The sequence below is a fragment of the Oncorhynchus tshawytscha genome, linkage group LG20 (assembly GCF_018296145.1).
Source record: "Oncorhynchus tshawytscha isolate Ot180627B linkage group LG20, Otsh_v2.0, whole genome shotgun sequence".
NCBI classification, from domain to species: domain Eukaryota; kingdom Metazoa; phylum Chordata; class Actinopteri; order Salmoniformes; family Salmonidae; genus Oncorhynchus; species Oncorhynchus tshawytscha.
The window spans coordinates 17,096,070-17,117,069 of record NC_056448.1 but is presented as its reverse complement, the minus strand read 5'-3'; the positions used below and the strand labels follow the sequence as shown (position 1 = coordinate 17,117,069).

General features: G+C 43.3%; 2 protein-coding genes across 6 annotated transcripts in view; one reads left to right on the top strand and one right to left on the bottom strand.

Moving 5' to 3' along the window:
• Positions 1-21,000, top strand: part of LOC112219368 (guanine nucleotide exchange factor VAV2) — a 1,336,992-nt gene that overhangs the window by 497,963 nt on the left and 818,029 nt on the right. The window lies entirely within an intron of this gene.
• Positions 1,418-3,307, bottom strand: LOC112226315 (transcription factor jun-B). Its single transcript, XM_024390729.2, has one exon. It carries the CDS (start codon positions 2,922-2,924, stop codon positions 1,944-1,946), a length of 981 nt encoding a protein of 326 aa, XP_024246497.1. The 5' UTR covers positions 2,925-3,307; the 3' UTR covers positions 1,418-1,943.

The window sequence follows — 21,000 nt, the reverse complement described above, 5'->3', positions numbered from 1 at the left end:
AAAGTGTGTCAAAACCCCAGCGTTCAGTGATTCTTTTGAAGTGGTTTTATTTTATTTTCTTCTCAAGTGTGCTGAAGGTTGTGGAGAGCAGGCTGGCTGGGTTGTTTGCCTAGCTGGCTGCGGTAGCCTACATCATTAACTGCTTAACAGGACAGAATTCCCCTCCTGGTTTCCTGAGAACAGCTTGTGCATACTCAATAACTCCTCTGTCTGCCAAAGACTGCAAAACAACAGGAGTTGCAACTGTTGCCAACTTTGAAGGGCTTGAATAAAAAAAAAACTGTTTGGATAAGAAGTTCATGTATGATGACTAATCCTCAATTAACTAGACTTTAATAGGACTTTTCCCATATCCCTGACTCAATTCAAAGAGAACAGGGCCTCACATATTTCTCTCATGTCCCCACAATGTTCTTGTCCTTGGCAATGCCAACCCAACCATACACACAGATGCTCTCACACACCAGATGCCCACTCACTTCTACTGCTCTGCCAAGCGGTGTGGCAACTTTAAACACCCCCGGCATTCCAAAGGCCACTGTCACTTCCTTCCATGTGCGCTCATTCAAATATAAGACCCGAATCTGTCTTAACTGTGGTGTGTTACCAACCACCATGTTTACTTACCCTGGCTGGGCATCATGGGAAACAATGTGCCAAGAATGAGCTGGTGGCCATTGGACATCAGTCTGTATACAAGTAGATGATCCAACCAGATAATTGATGGACTGAGGACAGACACCTTGAATATGGGATGACTGAATATTTTTGTCTAGTGGTAGACCACTTCATGCCATAAGAAAAATGTAGTAATATACTGTAATTTAAAATAGCCAAGAAAAGTTAGTGGCTGAACTTTGTAGTCATTTGTTAACCCTTGCGAAATGACTGTACCAAGTCCATATCTGGTCAAAGTTTGTTTCCCTTGTCATGCTCCTTATCGCAGTTCTTAATTACCCTATGCGCCAGTTTAGTTTCAATAATAATATTGGAAATTCCGCTAAGCCAAACCATTTTATTGATAGTGTTAGATGAAGTGGAATGAAACCAATTTGCAAGGAAGGCGGGAGTTCCCAGAAATCTTCGCTCACAGTGACGTAATCGCAACCAAAAATGTCCCTATATGGACACGCTGTGCGTAAAGGAAAGGTAACGCAACGCGCTGACGTTCTGGAAATGAAGGCGCTGAATGTAGTCTAATGGCATCGATTGCATAGAATTTATCACTGTAAAGTAGCATGAACTAAACCTATTTAAGTCACACGCTTTAGGTTGTTTAGGCATAACACTAGGCTTCAGTAAATGTCTAAAAGCCTCTGTGCATATACCCTACTTCAACGACCAACAATTTCTAAATAGCATTTATCAAACACCATGGATGGCATAATGACACCGACAGACAAACATGAAGCCAAAATCTTTTTGAAAAGAGACTTTACTTAAATATACATTGCACAAATAAAAAAAAGACATCGTAAACATGACAAAATATTAATTTGTCAGGATCAACCTGGCAAACAAAATAACTTACACATTTAATGAATGCAGCATTGCATGACGATATGCAAAATTACAAACAATACCATTTCCATTTGATAATACAATACCATTTCCATTTGATACCTAAGCAAACCAACCTATCAAGTGGTCTCCGGTTTGTTTTTCTAGTCACTCAGTGTTAGTGTCTATGTTCCGTCTAGATGCTGTTCCTGTTGTCATGTATTTGGATGATATGGTCCCTTGTGCGGTGTCCAGCATCCGGAAGTACCATTTCTGTCAGTCTTTTACCCGAAATGAGAGCAGCCTGCACAGCCTGCGACCGTATTGTCATTACTAACAATAGCCTGCCGTTATATGGCTTATTGCAGTGCGGTTCATGTAGAACATTCCTCCAGTGTTGTCACGTCTAAATCATGAATTACTCTGCGTAATGCCCTCGCCATTTAAAATGCCTCCATTTTGCTCGTCAACATCAGCTGACAGCCGCTGCTTACATGTGTCAGGACTTTCTGTTTGAGCTGGGCGACTTGTTCACGAAGCACAGTCGCCGTATTAGAGAGCCCAGCATTGTCCGACTTCAGAACTTTCACCTTGTCCTCCAGTCGGGAGATGCGCTCCAGTTTGCGGCGCCGGCATTTGGTTGCTGCTAGTCGGTTTCTAAGCCTCTTCCGCTCGGCCTTGATTATCTCTTGGTTTTCCATGTCGATTGGAGACATTGGCGGGGAACCGTCGCTGCTGTGTAGATCAGGGACGGTTTGTGGTTCTTCTTTGAAAGCCACAAGGCGCTGTGGATGGACCCCAGCGCCAGGTAGAGAGTACTGAAAGGGGTGTGACGCGTGCGTCGAGGTCTGTTGGTGATGGCTCTGCTGGTGAAGCGGCGGTAAGTAGTTGATGGTGGTACTGGGGTAACTGGATGCGGAAGAGAGGTTAGTGTTTGGGCAATAAGCGTTCAGTGTTGTGTAGATTGGAGGCTCGGGCTGCAGGGAGGAGCCGAAGACACTAGAGGCCGCCGCCGAACAGGTCGTCACACCACCCGCTCCAATAGACACGTTGGGCGGGGCTATGGGCATATGGTTTATCTTGTGGAGCTCATCCAGGGCTTTCACGAAGCCCTCCGCAAAGCCCTCCTGCTCATCGGTGATGCTCCGGTTGTAGAAGTACTGGCCTGGGGTGGGAGTAGTAATTATACCGTTACTGTTTTGGATGATAAGCCTTTCGAGTTCGGGGGAAGCAAGCTTCAGTGACCCGACGTCCTGGTGCGCTGCCTGGTACAAGTCAGACTTGAGGTTGCGATATGGCTCTGTCATGTTCAAATTCATATTCTGCTTTAGGTGTTTGTAGTCGTGCAATGCAGCATCAGAGTGGCCGTAAGCCGAGAGAAAAGAGTCGTCATGATAAAAAGGCTGCTCCATTTTTGTAGACATAAAGTCGTAGGAAAGGGAGCTTACCAGTTGTTTAAACAGTCTCAGGATATTGGTCAACAAATGACGGCGTCAGCAAAAAGTAGGCTACGCATCAACGCAAGCACCGGTCTTCTTTTTCAGCAAAGATCTTTTTCAGCAATGGCCCAAGTTCAAAACTAAAAATTATTTCACTTCTAAAAGTGTGAGGGAAAATCCAAGCTGTAGAACAGAGCAGTGGTCCACGAAGGCTGTCAACAGATGAATGACCGCAGTATTGACGTGATTCAATGTCTTGAACTGTCTTTTTCAACCTTGTATAAGAAAACACAAAACTTTATACCCATACATAAGGTTGCGTTCCCGGTATGTTGTTCTATGTGATAAATTCACTCTGCGTGAGCAGCTAGTAACATGCCGTTTTATATACACACCAAACATTGGGCGAGTTCGTGTTGCATGGCCCGGTGCCCCGGGTGAGCGGAGTCTATTTATTTTAGACTATTCCATTGGTCCATAAACGAAATCTCCATCCACCCGGTGCACTGGCCATGCAAAACGAATCAGCCCACACACATGCTGTCAAGATTGGCAAAGGGAATTGATTGGATAGAAACTATTTGTGCACGCCCAACAACATAACGTCAGGGTTATGACGCGTTTGCCAGGAACCACTTCGATTGTAAAACCGATCGTTGACACGCTCATGTAGGCAAGAAAAGTGAACAGTGAATCAAGGGCTGTATTAAGAATATACTTAGATACATTCTTCACCTACTTCATTGAAATCGCTGTGCAGACTAATGCACAACGAGGTTTAGACTCATTTGTCAACATGTTCGTAGGCTGTTGATATGTTGTTTTGTGATCTGACTGTTACATTGTAACTACAGTAGAGTACGTTATTGTGATGTTGCACGGTCCACGTTGTTACATTGTTCCAAATTGATAGGCATTGTCCATCAGACGCTGAGCTGCGCTTCCTAGGCCTACATATTATGTGGACACTATATTTTGTAGGTCTTTAAGATGAGTTGCAATTCACTTGTTAATTTTACAGGAAGTTTGTTTGATGAATTGGATGTAGCGGAGATAGCTATTAGCCTAATGTTCAGCTGAAATTATATTTAATTGTTCCGTGTGCAAATGTAATGAACAATGTCGCGGTGGGGTTAACGTAACCGTGGAGGAGACCACATAATGTATACCATGTATTAACTATATATATATATATATATTGATGGGATCGAGTACTTCGTTCTGAGGAGAAAATCCGCGTTCCATATTTGGGCATGCTGACGCGTTAGTTCCTCTGAGAGAACTGGGAGCTAAAGGCCCCCCTCAGCCTCATTCCAGCAGCATTCCTGTTGTATAAAGCTCATCCGTGTGAGAGCTAGGGACGTTTTGTTTGAATAATTTTAGATGAAAGCAAATATTTCTCAGCTATATTTTGTATTGTTGGAAGGCAACTCCTTTACTAAGTTCATTGTTATCAATTTATTTAATGTACCCCACGAGTCTTATTTAATTTGAATTTATCAGTTAAAATTAATAATTCATTGTATTCCAATTTTAGCAGCGATATTGCCTTTCTCATCTTATTTACAGTACATTCAGAAAGTATTCAGACCCCTTGACTTTTTCCACATTTCATTATGTTACAGCTTTATTCTAAAATTGATAAAATTGTTGTTGTTTTTCTCGTCAATCTACACACAATAATGACAAAGCAAAAACAAGTTTTTAGAAATGTTTGCAAATGTATTAAAAAAAAACTGAAAAATCACATTCACTTAAGTATTCAGACACTTTACTCAGTACTTTGTTGAATCACCTCTGGCAGTGATTACAGCCTCTAGTCTTGGGTATGACACTACATGCTTGGCACACCTGTATTTGGGGAGTTTCTCCCATTCTTCTCTGCAGGTCTTTAAAAAAAAAAAAACGTTATTATATTCTTTATTTAACCAGGTAGGCAAGCTGAGAACAAGTTCTCATTTTCAACTGCGACCTGGACAATATAAAGCAAAGCAGTGCAAAGCAGTGCGACACAAACAACACAGAGTAACACATGGGATAAACACAATTGAAAAAAATCTATATACAGTGTGTGCATATGTAGTAAGATTAGGGAGGTAAGGCAAAAAACAGGCCATAGTGGTGAAATAATTACAATTTAGCAAATAAATACTAGAGTGATAGATGTGCAGAAGATGAATGTGCAAGTAGAGATACTGGGGTGCAAAGGAGCAAATAAATAAATAACAATGTGGGGATGAGGTAGTTGGGTGGGCTATTTACAGATGGGCTGTATACAGGTGAGATGATCGGTAAGCTGATGCCTAAAGTTAGTGAGGGAGATATAAGACTCCAGCTTCAGTGATTTTTGCAATTAGTTACAGTCGTTGGCAGCAGAGAACAGGAAGGAAAGGCAACCAAAGCAGGAGTTTGCTTTGGGGATGACCAGTGAAATATACCTGCTGGAGCCTGTGCTACGGGTGGGTGCTGCTGTGATGCCCAGTCAGCTGAGATAAGGCAGGGCTTTACCTATCAAAAACGTATAGATGACCTGGAGCCAGTGGGTTTGGCGATGACTATGAAGCGACGGCAGCCAACGAGAGCATACAGGTCACAGTGGTGGGTAGTATATGGGGCTTTGGTGACAAAACAGCCGTAGAAAAATGCTTATTGAAATTCTCGATTATCGTAGATTTATCGGTGTTGACAGTGTTTCCTATCCTCAGTGCAGTGGGCAGCTGGGAGGAGGTACTCTTATTCTCCTTGGACTTTACAGTGTCCCATGCTATGCCATCTTGGGTATAGTAGTATATCTTCTCAAGCTCTGTCAGGTTGGATGGGGAGCGTTACTGCACAGCTATTTTCTCTACAGAGATTTTCGATCGGGTTCAAGTCCAATGCTGGGCCACGCAAGCACATTCAGAGGCTTGTCCCGAAGCCACTCCTGCGTTGTCTTGGCTGTGTGCTTAGGGATCATTGTCCTATTGGAAGGTGAACCTTTACCCCAGTCTGAGGTCCTGAGTGCTCAGCAGCAGGTTTTCATCACGGATTGCTCTGTACTTTGCTTCGGTGAGCTTTCCCTCGATCCTGACTAGTTTCCCAGTCCTTGCCACTGAAAAACATCCCCACAGCATGATGCTGCCACCACCATGCTTCACAGTAGGGATGGTGCCAGGTTTCCTTCAGACGTGACGCTTGGCATTCAGGCCAAACTCCAACCCGCCTGTCTTGCATTTTACTGAGGAGTGGCTACCGTCTGACCACTCTACTATAAAGTTCTGATTGGTGGAGTGCTGCAGAGATGGTTGTCCTTCTATAAGGTTCTCCCATCTACACAGAGAAACTTGGGTTCTTGGTCACCTCCCTGACCTAGGCCCTTCTCCCCCGATTGCCTAGTTTGGCCAGGCAGCCAGCTCTAGGAAGAGTCTTGGTGTTTCCAAACTTCTTCCAATTAAGAATGATGGAGGCCACTGTGTTCTTGGGGACCTTTTTTTAAAATGTATTTTACTAGGCAAGTCAGTTAAGAACAAATTCTTATTTTCAATGACGGCCTAGGAACAGTGGGTTAACTGCCTGTTCAGGGGCAGAACAACAGATTTTGTACCTCGTCAGCTCAGGGATTTGAACTTGAACCTTTTGGTTGATTGGTCTAGTCCAATGCTCTAACCACTAGGCTACCCTGCCGCCCCAGCACCTTCAATGCTGCAGATATTTAGTCCAATGCTCTAACCACTAGGCTACCCTGCCGCCCCAGCACCTTCAATGCTGCAGATATTTTTTATACCCTTCCCCAGATCTGTGCCTCGACACAATCCTATCTCTGAGCTCTATGGACAATTCCTTCAACATCATGGCTTGGATTTTGCTCTGACATGCGCTGTCAACTGTGGGAATTTACAAGTGTGTGCCTTTCAAAATCATGTCCAATCAATTGAATTTACCACAGAGGAACTCCAATCAAGTTGTAGAAACATCTCAAGGATGATCAATGGAAACAGGATGCACCTGAGCTCAATTTCAAATCTCATAGCAAAGGGTCTGAATACTTATGTAAATAAGGTATTTCTGTTTTCAAAAATGTCTTAAAAACCTGTTTTCATTTTGTCATTATGGGGTATTGTGTGTAGATTGATGAGGAAAATGTTTTATTTAATCAATTTTAGAATAAGATTGTAACGTAACAAAATGTGTAAAAAGGGAAGGGTTTTTGAATACTTTCCGAATGCGCTGTTTGTCTTTCATGACTGCTCAGAAAGGGATACAATTTGTCCCAGGAGTCGAGGATCATAGGGGGTCAACCTTTCTCTCCTCAACTGTTGTGGCTTAATTGGTTTCGCCACCGGTCAGTGTCACACAGAGCAGAGTCATTGTAACTGGCACCCTGTCTGTGTGAGCTGATTGACTGTGTGAGAATGGTTTTTTTGCCACTCTCCGTCACCTAAAATACACCTTCTACCTGTAACTAATATAATGAACAACTCCATCTAGCCTGCTGTGTTAGAACTTTTTGTGCTGCAGATGGGTTTCATTTGGAATCTTGCCACGAGTTCTATTCTTTTCATCATAGATTGGATTCAAAGGCAATGTCAAACAATGGGAAGATAAGCCAGGCTACAAGCAGAATCGTGTTCAATAAATTGCTCCAGTGCTCAGGTTGAATTTGACCCTTAGTTTGTCCCAATAAACCACATTTGATTTGTGTTTCTGCAGATCAGTTTCTGTTTACTCCCCATCCCAACTCAGTGGATTTTGAGAGGAGGGAAATGTGATTCCCTCACAGTGCTCCAGCTTTGGTTGATGAGAAGGGTGCCTTTGTCTCTTGTGTGTAATCTTTCCATCACCCACACAAACACGGCTCAAACCTGCAGATCCCATTGTGGTTCAAAAACATGACAGTGAAAATGTACCGCTTTGTCTCACTAACTCATACATGCATCAGGAGCTTACTTGAAAAATCCATATCCCTCATCTTAAGCATATTCAAACCTAGAATGTCTGTGTTGTGTTGATATCACAATTCTTGGCACCCTCATTCACACAGGTTAGTAGAGCTGTGCTGGAGCGAAGGGGCTGGGTTAAGCTTTCAACACATTTACCGCCTTGGAACAAACCAGAAACAGCAACCTGCGGCAACATGTATTTAATGTGAATGGCACAGTCAGCACATATATTTGTTAAGAATATACTGTTGTCATGTTTAGGCCTGTGGTCCAACTTCTCACGAGGCTAGAGGATAACTGATCACTGTGTTATGTCAGCACACAAACTCATAAACTGCACATTATTGTCATGATTTTACATGACACTTGACAGACACATGACAGACAGACACATGACAATCGAATTATCCAGAGCCCATGCTGAAACTTGAGGCTGTGGCTTGCCACTGCTTTATTTCGTATCCTGAATGATGCCCATATAATGTCTGTCTTTCTGGTAACTTTAAAGTATTTAAAAACTATTATTGAGTCTGCCTTTTTGTCAGTATCCATGGGAACAGACCTTAACAGAGGAAAACAGTTACTGGCAACGTTAACACTCCCAAACTGCCACCTCCCTCATACATTATATTCTGTCTCTGCTAGCTCTGGTCAGGTTGGTTTTGGTTTAATGCATCATTGTGGTAGAGTTTGGACCTCAGCTCCTGTGGCATTTGGCATTGACTGCAGCCCAGTGGGGTTCCACGTAGTGAGTGTTTCTCGTAACACCTATGAGAGTACATGATGCCACTGCCACACCTTACTCTAAAACACTCCCAGGTTATCCAAGAGGGAAGACGGATGAATGTGTGCAAGAAGGACACAGAAAACATGGTTATTGAATGCACACATCCAGTTGTATATTCAATGTGCTGTACCACCCTCCCATGTAATAAAATCATTATAACAGAACAATGTGCTTCATCAGTCCCACCTCTGTTTACAATAGAGATTGGATTCAACAAGCCTTTTTATAATATGTCTTTCTGAAGATCTCTATTCTATTTTATCAGTGTTTGTACTTGTCTTGTGCCAATGTGTAATTGTGTTTTTCTGTAAACTCTCTGAGATAGGAGGGGCAGGCGTCTTGGGAAGAGACATGGTTGTGATCACATGGATGAAGGCCAACTCAATGTTACCTGCTGTTTCTCCTGGGTGAGTTTGGGAAAGGCAAGCCTTAAGGGGTGGGGTGTAAGTCATTTACGGTAAGAGTTCAAACTGTGTGTGTACAACAGTATGTGTTACAACAGATGCCCATGCAGCTGTGTGAACATCTGCAGGGAAAGAGGAGGATAACGTGATCATCATTATTTCCTTTCTGCATATATTGTTTTTCAGTATCGAAAATGACTCCTGCACATGATAACATCTGCTTGTTTTATTGTGTTGACATTTTCAATAGCTTTATTACAAGGAGTGTAATTATCTATGATGAACTAAGCAACGGGGCCTTTGCTCACTGCACATATGGAGAGACTGTGTGATGTTGTCCATGTTAGCATTCGCTTCAACAGTTAGCTATAGTTCAAACTATTACAATATCTGTTTCTTCTTTACAATGGTTCTAAGAAAAACATGAACTAGGATCAGCCTAATAGTCATTGACCCATATACCGTGATAATATCACGGTTGGCCATAACCTCTAGCCTACTAACCAGTAGGTAGACATGCATAACTCTATTCCTCAGTTTTCCCATTTGCCATGTTATGCAATATTACCTCCAGGGGAAGAAATTTGGGACTTTGGGACTTTTCCAAAGGCACCCCAGACAATGCAGGCTCTCACAATAAGACACTGAGCTGAGTCTTCAGCCCTCCACACCACCTCTTCACAACCATCCCATTGTCCCTCTCCACCTCCTCACAACCCTGCTATTGTCAATCCTGGCTCACAACAGCCTCAGCCACTGTCCTGGGCTCTGATTGGCTGGAAGCTCCCGCTCTCTGACTCACCCTGGCTGGAGGAGTCTGTGCCAATCAGAGAGAGGGACGAGAGAGGGAAAGAAAGACATGCTTGGTTGGATGAGGGTTGTGAATGCCCTCTCGGCTGACTCTTGACTGAGTGGGTGATTCTCCCATTGGGACACAATGGGGCCTCTCATGCTGTTGTTGTCTTCTGTGGTCAGTGTTGTGAGGCTATAAATAGAACCATCCATCATCATTATCATCATCATCATCATCATCAACATCCCATGATGGTTACAATGGTGTTTTTCTCAAGTCCAAGCTGTTGACCCAAACAGCTTGAACTCATGTCGATTGATTGGCATCTATTGATGTCATGGTAGGCCAATGGACGGCACAAAGAGAATCCTGGTTTCATCTGCTCACCTGCAGTTTACCGTGCTTACTAACTGATGGGTGGTTCCATGATTCTGTAATTCTCATGTTCAGCTACTGCAAAGTCAAGTCTTGTTTAAGTCAGGAAAGGACAAGACAGGCTTTACCCCTGGAGACTAGCAGCCTCTGCAGCCCATTCTAGGCCTGTCACAACCTTTTGCTCACATCTTTTTGATAAAAGGGGAAAAGCCTGTTGGGCAGAAATGCGACCCCATGCTTTAGCACTGGCTAAAGCAGCTAATGGGGCAAAGCTAAATCTAGCCAGCCTTCCTCCTTTGCATAGTACCACACTCGCCAAGCTCACTCAACCTAAAGGAGCCTGTAGGAGAAGTGAGTCAGGTAGTTGGCCAGGGTATCGGGGGCATGCCCCAGGGTAACCGTCCCTCTGCTCGGCCAACCAGGAAGGAGAGGTCCTGTTAGTCAGCTATAGGTGGGGGTCAGTGATGTCAGCGCCAGAGGTCAACACATTCTCTTTACCTTATGGCTCTGTCAACCCCCTCCTCCTCTGCTCTATCATGTAGCGCTCTCTCTGTTCATTATTCTGTTAGTGCAGTGGTGTATAATCATTATAATGAAGGCTGAATGTGTTCTTAATGAGCTTGGCCTATACAGAACTACAAGTTAAAAGGCAAAGAGCCTGTAGCGCAAGGGAACATTTACTGTAACACGGGAATGAGGGGGTGAGCGAGCATGGCATGATAAAACAATTGTCTCCTGATTTTTCTGTGTGTGTGCATGCATTTGAGCGAGATAGAGGAGTTTGTGAGTGAGAGAGTGAGCGAGCGAGAGCGAGAGAGCCAAGATTTTGTTCCCATGACTTAGAAAAGACAAATCAAAGATAAGAAGATTTTTCTCTTCCCTCCAAATCCAATCGCATGTTTGATCTCTGTCTTCGTCTTCTGCTGACTCTTTCTGGGTTCTTTGTGATTTCCTTTGAGTTTGTCCAGTTAGTTACGGTTTGGCCCGGCACGAATGTCATCTGTTTGTTTTAGCTAGTTCTCTATCTTCCACATGGCTGAAATGAGCCTTTGTTTTTTATTAAAAGTGAATGCCACAAGGTTATTGCCATGTCAGGTCATACGGTGCTCATAAAGTGGGGTTTTATAATAACATAATTTATACAGCACTCTGGGAGTTATTTCTCCCTTAGGAGGTTCTGCCCGACCCAGGCACTTTTCAAAGCAGCAGCCTACTGATTTACGGCTTTCATTACAAACCAGATCTCATAAATAAAAACAACTCAAAGAGCCCCTTAGACAAATCAAAAATGTATGTGTGACCTGACAATCAATCTGTGGCACGCTGTGGAGAGGCTTCATTCTCAGTCAGCAGTTGTTGATGTTTAGTGGAGTCACATCCACTCCCAGAGTCTGGTCTATTTCCTGATATCTCAACTTGGCCATCTGAACTGGCTGAGCTGCAGGGGAAAGTTGGCAGTGTTAACTCATCATCATAGCATTGACCTGCTGGCCAGGGAATCCCTTCATGGTTGATATAGATTTTGAGGTCATGACCTTCAAAGGGAAAACGTCATTGGCTGGGGAGAGGGAGCGATAAAGAGTGAGAGGGGATGACGGTGCAGTGAGTAAGTTACAACTCACACACCCATTGTAACCGGAAACTCAAAACAAATGTAAACACATCATGCATCTAAATACAGGCATATGACTCAGTTTATTATTCCACAAACATAATGTGCAATGAAATGTCTCACAAAATATCATAGTTAAGAAACAGTAGGTCTATAAAAGGAACCACAGTGCCAGCAGTTTCTGGGGGCAAAAGCACTCATATTTTTTTTGCCAACACACAAAACCAAAAAGATCTGACTTTGGCCACGTCTGCAACTCCTGTAAAGCCCAAGGGAGCCGTGTGTGATTTTGTAAGCGAGTGTCATTCCCAAGGCCTTGAATTGAGCATGTCTTAAACAAGCCCAGACATGGTTGTCCTCAAGTAAAGTAGTGCATGTAAAAATGATCAATTCCCCTCCCACACCCACACACGCATATACCCATTCACTGCTGCGCAAACACAAACACACATAAAAACTCAAGCTCAGAATTATTGCTCTCATCTCCACTCTGTGCCATCACAATGTTCCAGTTTTTTTCCCCCGCGTCAGACGATAGTTCCGGGCAGAGCCTTTGGTTCAGTGAGGTGATGTTGTGAAGGTTACCCTCCAAGGTTGGCGTTTACAGCGGTGGAGGTTCTGTAGGGTGGAGATGGGCTGGGACTACCACATGCAGCTCAATTAGCAGTCTGCGGTCTGTGTGTGGCACGGTAATTACCTCACATTTGACTTTAAGTAGTGCATTTAGGAAGCTCCGCTCCAAATATAGACTCTCTGGCAATTTCATGGTCTCGTTTTGGCACAAATCACAATAGAATTGTTTGTGCGTTGTTTACTTGTGGCAAATATTTTGGTTTTGGACATTTGGAGGCCAGTCAGTACAAATCCTTTCCATACAGTATATACTGTATGCACTATATATAGGCCATAGTAATGCATAACATATATAATGTACAATCACAATTGTCAGGTAACTGCCAAAATAAAGAAAACTACTTGAGTAAATGAGGGGTACAAGGTATATTGAAAGCAGGTGCTTCCACAGAGGTGTGGTTCCTGACTTAATTAAGCAATTAATGTCTCATGCTTAGGGTCATGAATAAAAATGCCCACTTTACCCATCAGTTTGGTTACCATGGCTAGAAGAAGAGATCTCAGTGACTTTAAAAGAGGGGTTTCAAAGGAGCATGGGGGTTTAAAATGTGTCTGTGTGCGCTTGTATTACTATCCTTGTGGGTACCTGAAATCAAGTTCCCACAAGGATAATAAAACAAGGAGAATTCTCCCTCGTGGAGACATTTCCCAGGTCCCCACAAGGACAAAGGCTATTTTAGGCATAGGGTTAAGTTTAGGGTTACAATTAGGGTTAGGGTTTAAGGTTTAGGGATAGGATTTTAAATGGAAATACATTCTAGGTCTCCACAAGGATAGTAAACCCAAACGTGTGTGTGTGTGTCTTATTCACCAGATCTCAACCCAATTGAACACTTATAGGAGATTCTGAGAAGGCTTTTTCCAGCAAATTATGGAATTTCTCGTTGAAGAATGGCATTGCATCCCTCCAGACACTTCTAGAATCTATGCCAAGGCACATTGAAGCTTTTCTGGTGGCTTGTGGAGGCCCAACGTCCTATTAAGACACTTGTTGGTGTTTCCTTTATTTTGGCAGTTACCTGTAGCCTTCCTCTCCCAACTGCCCACATAAATGTTATAAACTAACTCCTAAAAGTTGAAGGAGACCAGAGCAGACAGCAACATACAAACAACTATCACCACACGAAAAACTCCCACCACAGGAAAAACTACCACCATAGAAAAACTACCACACAGGAAAAGCTTGTTTAGGTCTCTGCGACATCAAAAGCCTCCTCAACTTGTTTTCCCTGATGAAGAGACAGAACTTCCACTCATCCCTCAGTCTGAAAGTTAAGTTAGTCATCTTCTCAGTGCCTGTCAAACAGCTCGCCGCTTCGTCACTCCACATCAGAGTGATGGACTAGGCCAAGTTGGGTGTCTTCATGTGTTATCATGTGTATACTTAATGAAGGCACTTAATCATTAATGTGTTGCGAGTTTACAAGAATGAGGTTGTTTATGTGTCATCATGGGTAGTGAGCTGTCATTGCCAATTAATTATTCATTTATTTGTTGTGTGTCCCTCTCTACTGTATTCTGCATAAAGAGGTTTCCAAACATCTGAGGAACATATAGAAAATAACATGCTAATTCACCCAAGCATTATTATTATTTCTTACCTCTGGACGCATTTTATGTATCTAAGGTTGTCATTATATTCAACCCAAATAAGATGTAAATCTGATTTGAATGATCCAAAATAGTTGACACTAAAAGCAAACCAGTTTTCTTTCAGTAATGTACAACACTGCCAGCTCACATTTTCCCTACAAGATGTACTGGTACAGTAATGCCGTCTCTCTAGCTGTTCATTTTTATCCTCAGATTTAATGGGGCTCTGGTGGATCTTTCAGTGTAAGGCGAGCGGACAGAAATAGCTAAACAATGCCTAGCGGCTAGAGGCTCACATCTATAATGACCCTTATGTTGTTTGAAGAGGCCCCTCTAAAAGGCTGAGCAGGTGGGAGTGTAGGTGGTCTCCAAACTCCCTCAGCATCCTCCTGCATACGTACACACAGCTGCCCCACGACACACACACACACCTGATACATGTTCTTGGTTTTCTCTCTCTAAAAGACACATAATACTGATTAGTTCTCTCTCACTCTCAGTCTCTCACACACACACGTACAAAAATACAACTCTAAACCATCTCAGAAAGATGTCTTCCTCCTCTCACTCTCTCTCTGCTGAAAGTGAATGTTTACCCCATATTTAAAGGTGACTGAAATGATATTCCTGCTGTTCTCATATGGAAATAAATCAACCACTATCGTTCTCCCCTCCTTTTACCCAATAACATTTGATGAGCTCTACTTTTGGGTCTCTCTATGGAACAGTGTGTATATTCATGTCTGTACTGTGTTTGTACTCTTCTGATTCCGGTTGGAGAAAACAGCCTACTTCAGGGACTGATGATAATAATTACAACTCTTACTTGCGTCACACATCCAGAGTCCTGCTTTCTGTAGAACCGGATGCATGCACTCTACATTTAATCCCTTTGAAGATCGATAACTTTTCTTTATATACTGAACAAAAATATAAACGCAACATGTAAAGTGTTGGTCCCATGTTTCATGAGCTGAGAGAAAAGATCCCAGAAATGTTCCATACACACAAAAAGCATATTTTTCATAATTCTTTTGCAGAAATTGGTTTACATCCCTGTTAGTGAGCATTTCTCATTTGCCAAGATAATCCATCCAACTGACAGGTGTGGCATATCAAGAAGCTGATTAAACTGCATTATCATTAAACAGGTGCAACTTGTGCTGAGGACAATAAAAGGCCACTCTAAAATGTGCAGCTTTGTCACACAACACAATGCCACAGATGTTGCAAGTTGTGAGGTAGCGTGCAATTGTCATGCGGTCTGCATGAAAATCCACCAAAACTGTTGCCAGAGAATTTAATGTTATTTTTTCGACCATAATCTGCCTCCAATGTCTTTTTAAAGAATTTGGCACTACGTTCAACCGGCCTCACAACTGCAGCCCAGGTGTAACCACGCCAGACCAGGTGTAACCACGCCAGACCAGGTGTAACCACGCCAGACCAGGTGTAACCACGCCAGACCAGGTGTAACCACGCCAGACCAGGTGTAACCACGCCAGACCAGGTGTAACCACGCCAGACCAGGTGTAACCACGCCCACCCAGGTGTAACCACGCCCGCCCAGGTGTAACCACGCCAGATCAAGTGTAACCACGCCAGACCAGGTGTAACCACGCCAGACCAGGTGTAACCACGCCCGCCCAGGTGTAACCACGCCACCTCCACATCTGGCTTCTTCACCTGTAGGGATAATCTGAGACCAGCCACCCGTACAGCTGATGAAACTGAGGAGTATTTTAGTCTGTAATAAAGCCCCTTTGTGTTGAAAAACTCATTCTGATTGGCTGTGCCTGGCTTCCCAATGGGTGGGCCTATGCCCTCCCAGGCCTACCCATGGCTGCGCACCTGCCCAGTCATATGAAATCCATATATTAGGGCCTAATTAATGAATTTAAATTCATTGATTTCCTTATATGAACTGTGACTCAGTCAAATCGTTGAAATTGTTGCATGTTGCATTTATATTTCTTTCAGTATAGCAATACTTTAAAAAATATATATATGTGTGTAACTCTGTGTTGTTTGTGTCGCACTGCTTTGCTTTATCTTGTCCAGGTTGCAGTTGTAAATGAGAACTTGTTCTCAACTGGCCTCTGGTTAAATAAATGAAATAAAATAAATAAATAAAAATACCAGAAGTAGCACTGAATTATTTGCTAATAGATATTGTACTGTAGGCCTATTAATAAAAACACAATTAAAGTATTTTCAAAGCAGCACTAGTTTAATTGAGTCCTTGTACTTTCCCACTGTAATAATGACTAATAGTGAGAGTTGTACTCTCATCACATTGTCTTTGTGATGCACCAGTCCATTGACTGTCTATTAAATGGTGGTATGTTTATGATATGATTGTCAGTGAGAACCTCAATAACACCAACTGACATACAACTACGCCCCGAAGTTTCAGACAAGGAGACCACATTCTGCTTAATTCCAACCAGCATTTAAACAGTTACATTTATTTTCTTCCACCACCCAAAAACCTGACTGCTCACAATTGCAGTTACTCATGTAACAGACTGCCTTACAGATGCCCCGTGTGATGACAGTCCAAGTCTTAGTTTATTTGATGTTATCTGGTTACAGCTTCTGCCAAAACCATGGTATTCAAAAACCTGTGACTCATTCCCATGTATGATACCTAATACTAAATCTATCGCTGTGATGTGAATATGCCTGGTATATCGGTATGGGAAAAGCGGTTTTCTCATTCAGTACTTTTCAGTAGATAATTAGATTAGTCTTTTTATGCTGATTCAGTTCCAAGCACATATGTTGTAGATGATTGCATGCAGGTGGCTCCACACCAGTGAAGACTGCTGAGGGGACAATGGCAAATTATAATGGCTGGAATGGAGTCAATGGAATGGAATCAGGCACGTTTTTTGGGGGGGTTCATGTGTTTGATACCGTTCCATTAATTCCATTCCAGCCATTATACTCAGCAGCCTCCATTGAGCCACACAGGTGTTCTTCAGAGGACTCTCACGCTGCTGTTCACTCACAGCTGCACTTTATGCACTTATTTGAGAAAAGAACGAGCTTATGAGGCTATAATCGATACATTTATTTACACCTAAGTATTGGTCATAGCATAAGAGACAGACATTTCGGAAGATTTCAGACCTCAAACTAAATATCAAGAAGTGATCTTTATGAATTTATACATGCCATTTTAGAAATCTTCAAGTATTCAGGTGAGAGTGTTATTAAGCCACATGAGAGTATGAAGTGTTGATATGAGGGTATTTATTTCATTTAACTAGGCAAGTCAGTTAAGAACAAATTCTTATTTACAATGACAGCCTAGGAACAATGGGTTAACTGTATTGTTCAGGGGCAGAACAACAGATTTTTACATTGCCAGCTCGGGGATTCAATCCACCAACTTTTCGGTTACTAGTCCAACGCTCTAACCACGAGGCTACCTGCCGCCCCCAATCAGCTCATCAAGCTCATAGGGGAGTTTTGTCCCTGTAGGACAGTGCGCTGTCGTGCCTGTCTTTCTGTGTTCCAGACGTGAGACTCAGATTGCGTAGAGCATCTGTCCTGTCAGGCCACATCAGACGGCTCCCTCTTAACGAGCCCTAACAAGCACCTGAGTGTAATCGGCCCACTCAGAGTTAACTCTAATGACAGGACTCACTCTCTCCTCCCTCCCTCCCGTTCTCTATCCCTCTCTGCCCCTTTCTTTCTTCTACTCTCTCTCTCCTTCTCCCTCCCTCTCGCCCTCTCTCTTTTACAACCTGCACCTGCACTTGGCCTCCTTATGAAACTCCTTGAAACACTGATCTGGGTCCAGTTCGCCCTGCCATCCCAGCAACAGGTAAATGTGGCCAACAGCGACACACGGAAATGTATATTGTGTATCTGTGAATGTGTGGGTAATCTAGGAAACGTAATCAACAAAGTGCAAAGAAGATTTTCCTGAAAGGTATTATCCAGGTTTTTACCCAGGGTCAATGGGAGGGCTTTAGCCTGCTTCTTTCTGGTTGTGATTCACACGAGGTGATGCTGTGATAGCTTAGAAAGGAAGAGATGCATCACAATAACCAGAAACCAGGAAGTCTGAAAAGCCCCAGGGGCAGACATATAGTCAGAGAGAGAGGTTGGGGGGGGCAATGGGCAGTCTGCCAGAGGGCAAGGAGACACTGAACCAGGAGGAAGGACAGCAGACACAGGATCAGACAGGCTGACTGTGGGTTGGAATGGTATTCTATTCAGACCTGTTTCATTTGAATGGCCTTTTTTCATTGCCATTGTCACAGAACCAGACTGAGAACCCCATGCCTGAATCTCCCTGGTAGCCTTGGTGAATATAGGTCAGAAGTCAGGTTCTGTTCAACAATGGGTCTTTGTATTGGAGCTGATTCTATGGTATTGGCCATGGACGATATTAGTGGGTTTCCATGAAATGTCTAGATTGGCTGCGGTGGGTGAAATCTAGCACTTGGAGAAAGAGGAAATTAGGAATATACTGTACTTATAATTATCTAACTACATGTAATGTACATGTGGGCTAAAAAGCTGTAAGTAGCAGTAGAAAAAAAGTGGGGGGAGGAGGAAAAGGTGTTGTTTTTACATAGTGTGTGTTTGATGTCAGGTGTGGTGTATGGTGTGAGGGGTGGTTGTGTGAGGGGGGTGTGTGTCTGGTGTGAGGAGTGGTGTGTGTGTGTCTGGTGTGAGGGGTGGTGTGTGTGTCTGGTGTGAGAGATGGTGTGTTGGTGTGAAGGGTGGTGTGTTGGTGTGAAGGGTGGTGTGTGTGTGTTTGATGTGAGGGGTGGTGTGTGTGTGTGTTTGAGAGGGGTGGTGTGTGTGTTTGGTGTGAGGGGTAGTGTGTGTGTGTGTGTTTGGTTTGAGGGGGGGGGGTGTGCTTCAGTGGGACAGGGTGTGTGGGCGTGTACTGAACCCTTGAAATAGAATGTGTTGTAAATATCTGTGTGCAACGATCAATACCATCACTGTTGTAAACAAGATAAGAGAGCATTGGTTTGAAGTGTGTGTGCTGCTTGTGTGTGTGAGTGTGTGTGCATGTGCGTACAATGGAGCCCTAATGGGGTAGGTGAGTGTGCGTGAGCGTGTGTGTGGGCTGCAAGGCCACCCTCTGATCGTCTCCTTGGCAGCCGCTGTGGTGAAGTGCACTCTGGGTGTTTGAGAGGCCTCCCAGAACAAGAAAGAAAAGACACACACTAAACGCTTTATCAGAATTGTCAAGCTCTATTCGTCTGCTTGCTCGGCAGGGACTAGTGTAGCCTAGATGCAGCTTTGCAAGGTTGTGCAATGTTATGATGCCAGCCCCCTCACACACACTTTCCCTCCCCCCATTCGGTTTCCCTTGTTTGATGTGGTCTTTGGGGAACTCTGTTAAAAGGAAATCTTCTCCCACTTTGAAGTCTACCTCTTTTTATCTCCCTTTTTCTACTCTTTTTATCTTCTGGTAGTTTGTGAGGGAGAAAAAAAACAAACGGGTGAAATTGGATACTTGTCCTACATATGCTGCTCACCTCGTGTTATGAATATGAGACATTTCTCAAGAAGAAACTATTGTTTGGTCAAGGAATGGTTACACACCTCCTGTCACCAAACACTGGGATTTTAACTGACTGGCTTCTTTTGATACAAAAGCCTTGGGAGAAGTGTTTTGATGTCATTCCAAGCATTTATCAAACACTGTTATGAGGGTTGAAGTCTTGAACTGCGCCTGGTAAGCTTAATCAAATACAGCGGGTGTCATTTTAGGATTTTCACTGCAGAGACAATTACTTCAAAGCTCTATTCTCTGCAGCTAAAGTACATTTATCCTTTTGACTTGACATCCTCCAAATCACAAAGCATGGAATTCACTCTCAAGTGGTGACGACAGGTTTGACATTGTAGTGTGGAGAAAATCCTGCACGGAGCCTTCGCCGTGTGCTGCCACTTTAAGAGCGCACCAGCTGTCAGAAAGATGCAAACCCATAGAAGCTTGCCTTGTTCTAAAGCACAGTCTTGTCAGCAACACTGCTTTGATGGTAGTGCAACAATTTACTGTAGTTAGTTCCTGTTGAAGTCTGTTTTAAATTGCAGAGACAAGAGGAGTTAAAGTAAATTTCATGAGTGAAAAAATCCCCATAATGCACCATGAGGATTTATTAGATGTATTCCCTTATCTTTTGAAGAAGGGAATTAATTCATATTAATTGGTTCGGATTTATATGGAATGGACTACGACCCTGACTGAAATACTGTCTCTTGAGTACAGCATAGTATAAGTACATCAAGCTTCATAAAGTATGGCTTTATTATCAATCTTGTAGTGTTTTTAAACATAACATAAAGGGAACCAGTGGAGGTAATTAGATAAATTGCCTTCGCTCTGAGGCCTCATTATGCATGGCTGGCTTGATTGACCTTCTTCGCAGTAATCAGGCAAAGAGAGCAGCGGTGTTCACAGGTCAGTAGAACTCATATTAACCGTGTTTACAGAGGTCCGGGATCACAGCCTTCATTAACTGGCTTCATCAGATGGCCCCAATAAAAAAACAGCAGCTAATGCCCATTATGGTAATGAAATATGTGACCCAGGGTAGTTTAAGGAATAACAGACTAAGTTTAAAACCCTAAAGGGAGATAGTGGACATGTTACATTACAGGTTGGAGGAGTTAATGCTATACCCCAGGCCTTTCCCCGCCCATGGCCTATCTATGGTCATTAATGATCAATGTCCACTCCCTCCCCTGTGGAAAGCCAGACAGACAAACAGGAAGCAGCTGTTGCCAGGGCAACAGCCCGAGGGTCTGTAGAGTGGCGTGGGAGAGATGTTAGGTAAGGAAGGAGGGAAAAAAGACTGGTAAAAATGGAGGGAGGAAAAAAGACCACAGTGGTGGTGGAATCTAATTAGATTTTGACAAGGATATTTCCCCCATGCGCAGGGGTGTGTGTGTGTGTTCATGCCC